The sequence below is a fragment of the Canis lupus genome, chromosome 2 (genome assembly GCF_003254725.2).
Source record: "Canis lupus dingo isolate Sandy chromosome 2, ASM325472v2, whole genome shotgun sequence".
NCBI lineage: Eukaryota > Metazoa > Chordata > Mammalia > Carnivora > Canidae > Canis > Canis lupus.
In genome coordinates this window covers 65,483,821-65,493,874 of record NC_064244.1, presented here as the reverse complement: position 1 = coordinate 65,493,874, position 10,054 = coordinate 65,483,821, and the positions used below count along the sequence as shown (strand labels likewise).

The window sequence follows — 10,054 nt, the reverse complement described above, 5'->3', positions numbered from 1 at the left end:
TATGAACATGCACATTGTGAAGTCAGGCAGACCTTCTCTATGGAAATCAGCATTTATTTGAAGGCTTTAATGCCAGATTTAGCCTCACCCAGAGGTGACCTTCTACACAGGGCCAAAAGAAAAGTGATTTCTTTGATCGTCCATTTGACCCCAAACTGACCTCCTGCGCTTTTCAATTCATTTTAAATCATGCTGTTCTGGCCAAAGCGATTCCAACTCTTAGCAGAGAATATTTCACATTTTTACCAACAATTCTGGGCCAATTTCAGATCTGTTCACTCAAATAGCAAGAACAAACTCTGTGAGTTCTTTCTGAGTCCTTCTGATCTTAAGCAGCAGGGAGGAAAGTTGGGGAAAATATTCATAAATGGTGTGAATTTTCAGGGGGAGATGTGAATTGGAAACTCCTTCTTGCTTAGATATGACCTAATGCTCCTTTGGGCCACAACTAAGGCAAGGAAGACAGGTGATTCTTCCCAAGGAAGACAGGGACCCAGATTCTCCTTCCCTTGGGTCAGAATCATCAGTGTCCCAGGAAAGAGGACATCATTGTCCTCTGAATTGTTAACGATGCTTTGGGTTGCAAGTAACAGCAAACCAACTTAAGCTGGCTTGAGCAATAAGGAAAATATATTTTTCTGGCACAAGAAGAGGTGGAGTGAGAGCAGAGTTGATAAGCCAGTAGATCAGTGTTGCCAACATAGACCTATGCTCTGTCCGTCTCTTCACTTCCTCTGTGGTCATAAGAGAGCTGCCATAGCTTCAGACATGACATATATGCCAGGCAATGGAAGAAAATGCTTTCCAGAACCTGCCCCCCGCCAATCCCCAGCTGACTCCCCTCTCACATCTCATTGACCTAAATTGTTATCACATACAAATGCCTAAACCAGGAGTGATCAAAATTTCCTGTAAAGAGCTAGGTTAGTAAATCTTTTTGGTTTAGAAGACATGCATTTGGCTACAAAAACTCAGCTCTGCCATTGGAATGTGAAAGCAGCCATAGGTGATGCATTAACAAATGAGAATGGCTGTGTTCCAATAAAACTTTAATATGTATAAAGACAAGTGGCAGGCTGGATTTGACCTACAGGCTATGGTTTACCTACCCTTGTTCCAGGTCAAGCATTTCACAATCAGCTTCAGGACACAACTAACTGGGAAACATGTCACAGGCAATTTATTTAATTTATAATAATATTTATAAGTGGTTTTTTTTTCTCTGCTAGCACCTAAGAAAGGATATTCAAGAGGTTTTAATTCATAGATCACTCGATAGGTAGGCAGATGAACAGAGCAGAATAAAACTGGGCCACCAAAATAAAATGAGAATAAAATTTCAAAGAAGCTCTTATGTGCAAAAAGCAGCAAAGAAGGCACTAAGGAAGACTCAGAACTTGGTTAAACTTTGTTCGACTTACTTTACAAATATAGCCTTTACCAAAAATGTTGAATTACAGTTAGGGTTCATTGTAATTCCCCTAAAAAGTCTAAATTCCACTCTTTGAAAAATTCCACTCCTTCCCATTTTTTTTCCTCCTATAGCTAAAGTCAGGACTGGGAAGAACCTTAGCATCAGTCCAAACCTCAAATTTTACAGATGAGGGAATGGAAGCTCAGAGAGGGCAAGCTAATTTCTCCAGATCACACAGCTACTCAGTGGCAAAACCAAGACCCAAATTCAGTCTGTGAGAGGTTGTAGTATTATTCAAAGTATCTGCTGCCCGTCCCAAGAGGTAGATTATACAACTACCTCTGGGGACAAATTTTACCATGTGCTGTGGTACCCCTCCCCAGAGTATGCACCCCCCTTTACTACTGAAGTCAGGAGTGGCCGTGTGGCTTGCTTTGCCTGTGTAACAGGGGAGAAATGACACGTGTCACTTCTGATTGTCATGTCTGTCTGCCCTTTGCCACAAGACTGGTCATGTGCTAGGCAGAAGCTGCTCTGCCAGCCTGGGCCACAGAGTGAAGAGGATAAAAAGCATAGGCACAGCTGACCTATTATGGACATGTTACACAAATAGAAAAGACACCACTGAGATCTGGGGCTGCTTGTTACCAACTATTTGAGTCCATACTGACCAATACACAGGTTTTACAAGACTACAGCTGGGCTCCCTTCCACCTGGAGAATCTCAGGTTCCTAGCAGTATTAAATGGGCTGAAGAACACACCATTTAGAGTCAGCCTGCCTGTGTTGAGACAGGCAGACTTGTGACATTGGTCAGGTTACTCTCTGAGCCTCAGTTTCTTCATCAGTAATATAACACTAGTACCTACCTCCCAGGGATATGGTGAGGATTAACTAAGCCTGTGTTTTGAGGACTACTGGTTAAATGTTGGTTACTATTATTTAGCATATTTTCTCCCTGGGGACAGTTCAGCGACAGTAAGGTGTGGAGGGCTCACTAAGACTGTTTCGTGTCATTACACATGAAAACAACAGCCATCCTTCCAGAAGTCACTCTCCCCAGTGTTCAGTGCTGACAATCATTGCTGTCCCTGCTACAGGCAGAAGGGAAGGGGCATGAGAAGCTGTTGCAAAGGGTTAGGAGCAGGGATCCTAGGGTCAGCCTGGTTAGGGTTCAAATGATACCTCTGTTCCTCCTTCCTGTGTATCTGTAGCTAGGTTATAACCTCACACTCTCATGCCACTCATTTGTGTGTGAGTTTGAAAGGATGGGGAGAAGTATGTGACCAAGACTGAGAATGGGAGGTGGATAGGAGACACAAGTAGAAGCTTTGCTGGCCATTGCTGCCCTGTGCCAAATGTAGAGCTCAGCCTGGGGGCTGCGAGGTAAGTCCAGAGAACCTCACCAAAACATCACTGGAGACTTCAAACATAAGGGGAGAAAAAGAGTCAGACCATGGGTGTGCCCTTGGCACACACTGCATAAGAGTCCTTTGGATATTTTCTTTTCTTTTCTTTTCTTTTCTTTTCTTTTCTTTTCTTTTCTTTTCTTTTCTTTTCTTTTCTTTTCTTCTTTTCTTTTCTTTTCTTTTCTTTTTTCTTTTTCTCTTTTCCTTTCCTTTCCTTTTATTTCAAATATTACCATGAATCAACAGCTTTCATTCCTAGGCTACTAGAAACATACTTTTCCTGCCTCTGACATAGCAAACCTTAAGTTTGAAAAAAAAACTTTTATTTGGGAGATGCTGTGGGGGTTTATTACTGAGTCAATGTGGAAAGCAACGAGGGTCTGTGAAAGGAAATAGTAAAGAAAGTGGAAGAGCTTCAGTAAAATAATTGCAAGGCAACATTTCAGGATAGTTTAATTTCCTACTGCATTTTAATGACCAAAATAGAGGATGTAAAAATGTCAGTTATAGAGAAATGCCAACCTTTTGTTGTCCTTGTTATTCTAATATATCAAATGGAACATATAATATGATTTTTTAAAAAAACTTTTTCACCAAGCACTGTAATCAATCTTTCATGCTACAGATCTATGTAGTTACTGCTTGTCACACACTCAAAATAGATGTGAATAGGACCTCAACAGGAAGGAAATTCTGCTCTTTTCCCTTCTGATAACAAGGCAGGAAACCTTTTATAAATTTCATACTTGGGTATTTTCACATTATGTTTGATCAGATGTAACTGAGAATTACAATGTTTCCATTCTCAGGCACTGCGGTAGTATTGATGGGGACACATTGATAGGGCCTTTAGGGTTTTAGGAGGTGAGGGTCAGTTTTTTAATTCATTAGCTTCTTCTGCCTCAATTTACCACCCAGAACCAATCCCAAGCCTGCCAGGTGAGGTCTGGAGGCATAGGTTGGGCGAGGCTGGAAAGCAACCTCTGTGTCAGGGGTGGAAGGGCTGCCTGCAATTGCAGGCCCTTCTCTGGCAGGCTCATCCAACTCATCTGAAGCATCCTTCTCCTCCTCTAAAATCAGTGGATGTGGCCCCCTCAGGGATCTTTACAGTCGGACTTTGTTTTCTGCTGCTAGTAACATTGCAAATGCAGAATCTGGCTTCTCAGCAAGGACTTCAGGCTTATCAAACTCGACCACCTGAAAGTCAGAGAAAAAGAGCTTAAATTGGCAGAAAATACCCACTCATTTAGAGTCCAAAGCATTGAAGCCTTTGGGGGAGGTTATACCAACAACTTCCAGCACCTTCCCATTTTCCATGACCAGGACGAGGTCGCAGTTGAGAACCGTGTTGAGGCGGTGGGCAATAGTCAATACCGTGCAGCCTTTGAAGGCATCTTTGATGGTACTCTGAATGAGGGTATCGGTCTTGGAGTCCATGGAGGCGGTGGCTTCATCAAGGAGAATGATCTGTTGAGGAAGGTACATTGTAAAAGTCACACTAAGCAAAAACTGCACCTGAGGGAAACTCAAAGTCTTAGCTCTACTTACTTGAAGAAGAAGAAGAAGAAGAAGAAGAAGAAGAAGAAGAAGAAGAAGAAGAAGAAGGAGGAGGAGGAGGAGGAGGAGGAGGAGGAGGAGGAGGAGGAGGAGAAGAAGAAGAAGAAGAAGAAGAAGAAGAAGAAGAAGAAGAAGAAGAAGAAGAAGAAGGAGTTGAAAAGTCATGAGCTAAGTGTCCATCTCTAGAGGTTAGAAAAATAACAGCAAAATAAAAGTCAATTCATAGCACCTCCATTTTCTTTGGAAGGACTGGCCAAAAGAATAAGGTGATATATTTTTTACTTCTCTTTTTAAGTGGTTTATTCTAATCTTACAAGCTGGGACGACGCTTTATCTACCATGCTAACATGAGTCAGCATGAACTATAATAATTTATATTTGTTTCCTATAGCTGCTACAACAAAACAGCACAAACTTAGAGGCTTAGAAACAGCTAATTTAGTGTCTTGCAGTGCTGGAAGCAAGAGTCCAAAAGTCAGGGTATTGCCAAGGCTACATTCTAGGGGGGAGCTGTTCCCTTGCCTGTTCTAGCTGCTTGGGGCTGTGTTCCTTGGCTCGTGCTATGCTACTTCCATTGGTCACATCTCTCCTTCTCTTTCTGACTCTCCTGCCTCCCTCTTATACAGACCTCCCTGATTATACTAGGCCCACCCAGGTAACCAAGAAAAACCTCCCTAGCTCAAAATCCTTGACTTAATCACACCCGCAAAGCCTCCTTCTCTCAGGTAAGGTGGTGTATTCACAGGTTCTGGCTATCGGGACATGGACATCTTCAGCAGGGGAGAGCATTATTCTACCTACCACAGTGCTAGTTTGCAAGTCAGAGGGCTTGAGCTCAGCTCTAACTCTGTTTGACCTTGGTTAAATTAACTTCCCCGAGATTCCATGTTCTCATCTGTAAAAGCGGGTTATACCTTCTTATGACCATGAAATGCAAAGACAGCACACAAACCACTTAGCAGTGTATAGTGCCTCAGCCAGCACAGAATGCATGCTGGTGCTGGCTCTCTCTCATGCCATTAGTAGGTCTACACAATACACATGGTGGGTTACACTTTGATCAGGGCTCAGAGAATGAGATTTCTTTTTTTTTTTTTTTAAGATTTTATTTATTTATTCATGAGAAACACAAGGAGAGAGGCAGAGACACAGGCAGGAGGTGAAGCCTGCGGGGAGCCTGATGCGGGACTCGATCCCAGGACCCCGGGATCATGCCCTGAGCTGAAGTCAGATGCTCAACCACTGAGCCATCCAGGCATCCTAAGAATGGGATTTCTAAAGTAACAGCAATCCCTTCTTTGATCAGTAACCGAGGATGACTAAGTCCCTAAGAAAAATGAGGATAATAAATTTTACAATTCTCAAATCTTAGCATTCTGAAGGTCTTCTTTAACATCCTGGGTACTGTTTATCAGGCTTCAGAACTGTTCAGGGACAAGGCAAAAAAAGTCGAGAGGCAGATTTCTTATACTCAAACTACTCCGGACAGAGAGAATACCTAAGCACAGCTTCCCAGGGGGAGGCCCAGGGGAGGCAGGTGCTATTGCTATAAATGGCTGTTATTTTTCAATTTTTACCCCTTACAACTTTGTCTTAAAAGAAAGTGATCGGTTTTTAAATGGCTCAATTGTTCTCTCTTTGCTGAAAGACAAACACGTGGCTCTACCTCCTGGATTGAGTGGCGCTGCGGGAAATATCCAAAATTTGACCAATCCATTTTCCGTGCTGTTTCCTTACTTTTGAATTACGGAGAAGCGCTCGGGCCATACAAAGCAGCTGACGTTCCCCTACTGAGAAGTTCTCTCCATTTTCTGTGACTTCTGCCTGTAATTTTTCCGGGAGTTTCATTATCTATAAAACACAGAAAATGCCACATTTATGCTGATGATCCATAAAATTGTCCTGCATCGTCTATATTGATTGCCCCCTTCTCATGCATTCATCAGCTGGCTTTATTTTACTGAGGAAAAGAAAGTACAAAACAACAATCATTTCAACATCGCAAACAGGCACCAGGGAAAGACCAGGGAGTAGGCGGACATTAATAATTTAAAATCACAGTATGATTCATAGAGCCTCATAGACACCTTGCCAAAAGAGGACAAATGGTGCACATATGGCTCTAGAGAAACACAAACGAAGTGTAAATGGCTTTCAGGGTCCTTACGTCCATGGACAAAATAGACATGGGATTGGAGAGTTTTCTAGTCATCAGAGAAAGGTAAGACAGTGTCTGATTTATGCAGTCATATTGGCATTGGGACATGCTCCCCTTCATACCAAGTCTTGGTGGAAAAAATCCCCTCGGGTTGTAGAGGTGGCTGTGCTCACCTGCTGACCCCAGCTACAGCTCTTATAAGACAGGACCCCATCTCACAGAAATTTGCCATTCCTAGAGCATGTCATGCCCCCTCACCGTCCTGTGGCTTCTCTGTTCCCATAAGCAAAGGAGACTATTGGCAGAGCAGTAAGATGCCCCATCTGCTCTAGAGTCAGATGCACTTGAGTTCAAGTCTCCATTCTGCTACTTACTAGCCTACACATGTTTTTGTTTTTTTTTTTTTCCCTGAGTCTTCATTTCTGCACCTCTAAGTTGGAGCAGAAGTGCCAACCTCAGGGAGCTGCAGTCAGGACAGGACCAAGTGAGATAACACACGCAGAGCTCTTGACTGGACCATTACAGAGGCCTAACACATATTACCTGTGGTTGCTTTTAACCACAGAGAGTAAATAAGGATCACATTCTACCGACATACGTGATGCCAACAAATAAGCCTGACCAAATGCTGGTCCAGTGCTTGTCCAATTCAAACCTGAGCCAGGTATTGGGTCCCTGGTGCTGAGAAACAGACTCATCCTGGACAGCCCCAGAGACCTACTGTGTCTCTCATGAATGTCCTCTCCAGAACCTGCCAGAGCATCTCATCTGAGTGGCTCTCAAAGGGATCCAGGTTGTATCTGCAATAAAGGAAAGAACAGGGAGCTGGATTTCTGAGGAAGGCAGATGAGGGGCGCATGTTTTCTGTAGCATGTGGAAGAGAGCAGGAGGTGGTTTGTGATGACCCCTGCACCTCCAAAAGCAGTGCCTAGCCCAGGAAAACCAACCTCAGGCCAAGGAAACAGGAACACCCAGCTCTCTGATGGGGCAGAAACCACCAAGGTGGGAGAGATAGCACTGAGCAAGGAACTCAGGAAGACCCATTTGGTCCTCACAGTGGCTATGTGTGGCAGAAAGCATTTGACCCTCTGCAAATTCTTGGTGGAGGCGGAGGTGGTGGTGGGACTCACTCTGCCACTGCATTCGCTCTGCCTTCAGAAACAAGAGATATAGCTGCAATTCCCAGGCCTTTGTACAGAGTGGGTACCCCATTTGCAGGGTATGAGTCTAGTACACAGCCCACTACTTGATCTGGTGCTCAATGGGAGAAATACCCCTCTCATCAGAGAAGCAGCTGTTGCACTGGATTAAATGAGAAACTGGTTTTCTCCTTGTCCCTTGACAGCAGATCTTGAGCCCTGTAGAAGTTGCAACCCTACTGCTCTTGTACTTGAACAACCTCTGTTCACTCCTCAGTGGGAATGATGCGCTTCCCTGTGGATGGCTACATACACAGGTAACCACTTACTTTATTTTACAAACTGGGTACTTTTGAGAGTGGCCGTTGCTGAATATGATAGGATGCTGAGACACAGGCATAAACTGGGGCTTTCCAGGACCAACTGGGATATCTGTTCTCCCTACATGTAAACATCTCACTTATTGGTGATGTAGCTCCCAAGATACAGGAAATGTTTGGGGCCCTAGTCTTTAGCTCCTCCCAAGGCTTCACTCATGGAACAGGTACTAGCAGTGCTCATGAGCACATCAGGATGCTGCTTCCCTCATTCCCACTGTGGACATTTCACAAAACTCCTAGCTGATCTGATTTTTACTATCCAAAAAATAGGAATGCACGACGATCAAAAACAGCTACCTTACTGTACCTACAAACAGGACAGGATCCTGGGGGATCACAGTCAGCTTGGTTCTGAGGTCTTCCAAACCAAGAGTGCAGATATCCACATCATCAATGAAGATCGTACCGCCGGCTGGCTCCACCAGACGAAATAAGGCCATTCCCAATGATGACTTTCCTGGGAACAATAAAAGCAAGAACAGCAAATCAAACATCAGTTTCCACTTCTATCATATCCAAGTATTTAATCAAGGGAATTTGTAATGCAGTGAAATGGCTCTGTGCAGATGACAGGGCAGACAGGAAGGCCTCACTCTGTGGGGGCAATCTGCTGCCCTGACGCAGTTAACCTGCCCATCCCTGCAGAGGCTGTTAACACATGACTCATTCTCTGGGCCTCGTTTCACCAGAATGATTCTCATTTAATTAATTCAAAAACCAGTGTGTATTTGTTTCCAACTCCACACACCCATTCAACCTGAAATCCTAATTTACAGCAAAGAGATTTGAGGAGGAAAAAAACAGCCAATCCACCACACACAGACGCTGCCCTCTGGTGTAGCTTAAGCACACCCGGTGGAAATGCAAAGAAAACAACGTGAAAGAAGCACAGTCAGAGCTGGTCCTCACCAGAACCTGTTCTTCCAACGATCCCAACTGTCTGCCCACTTTGAATGACTAAATTCAGCCCGTCAAGGACAAGGGGAGTGTTGTCTCTGTATCTCATCTGATAGTCTTTGAATGTTATCTTCCCACAGCTGGGCCAGTCATGGGGACAAGTCTCCACTTTGAGGGGGTGACTGCATTCAGGAACACAGGTCTGGAAAGCAGAATGACCAATGACAGGTTAATAACCATTCTCTTTTCCATTCATTCAATTCATTCATTCATTCCCACAATTCTAGTACTGGTGTTCATTGTGTGAGCTAGACCAATAAATTCAGTCAAGAACTTACATTCCAGTGGGGAATTCAGATGATAAACAAGAAATTAAATCAGAAATGAAGGCTATAAAACAGAGTATTGTAAAAGAATATAGAATGTGTGTGGTGGAAATGGGTAGGCAGAGTAAAAGTAACTTAAGGGTTGAAGAAGGCATCTATGAGGATATGGCATACATGCGGAGACCTAGAAGCTGAAAGGATTGGAAGAGTGGACAGCTAGTGCAAAGGCCCTGAGGCCTTGGTCACTTTGAGGAATAGAAAGAAAAGTCATGTAGCTGGAGCTTAGTGAATAGAGAGATGGATAACTATAAGGGACAGTTCCTACTGGGAATTGTGGGCCTGGGCAAATGTCAGGAGTGTGACCTTGAAGCTGTGTGACAAATCCAGACCAAATCTTGAGATTTGCAGAATTTGATCAGATATGATTTCAATATCTGCAGGAGTCATCATGGTGTTAGAAGTCGGAAGAGGGCAAGAAGGCAGAATGTCAAGTTCAGAGGTCTTTAAAGTTACATGGAAAAGACATTTTAGTTTCCCAAGGATTCAAGACATGCAAAGTCTAAGTAAGGAGTAGAGCAACTTGGCTGTGTTATAAAACCAACACCTCCTCTGAAAGTGATGAGTCTCTGTTGGTGATGAGAAGGCCCGCATGAACTGGTGGCTGACCAGCCCAAATCTGTGATAAGCAACCAACATTAGCTGAGAAAATAATCGTATTCCTAGACAGTGAATATTTTTAACCCCCAGGAAATCAAAAATTCATAACAAAAATAT

General features: G+C 43.6%; 1 protein-coding gene across 8 annotated transcripts in view; it reads right to left on the bottom strand.

Annotated features, from left to right (window-relative positions):
* Positions 1-3,247: 3,247 nt before the first annotated feature.
* The window catches only part of LOC112660253 (ATP-binding cassette sub-family C member 12), a 162,288-nt gene continuing 155,481 nt past the window's right edge, over positions 3,248-10,054 (bottom strand). For all 8 annotated transcript variants that reach the window (XM_049098184.1, XM_025447760.3, XM_025447759.3 and 5 more), the window contains 6 exons: positions 8,967-9,156; positions 8,355-8,514; positions 7,260-7,338; positions 6,118-6,231; positions 4,126-4,290; positions 3,248-4,020 (listed from right to left, as the gene is read on the bottom strand). In XM_049098184.1, the coding sequence (XP_048954141.1) occupies positions 3,928-4,020; positions 4,126-4,290; positions 6,118-6,231; positions 7,260-7,338; positions 8,355-8,514; positions 8,967-9,156 (801 nt within the window). In that variant the 3' untranslated portion in view covers positions 3,248-3,927. The remainder of the gene's footprint in view (positions 4,021-4,125; positions 4,291-6,117; positions 6,232-7,259; positions 7,339-8,354; positions 8,515-8,966; positions 9,157-10,054) is intronic.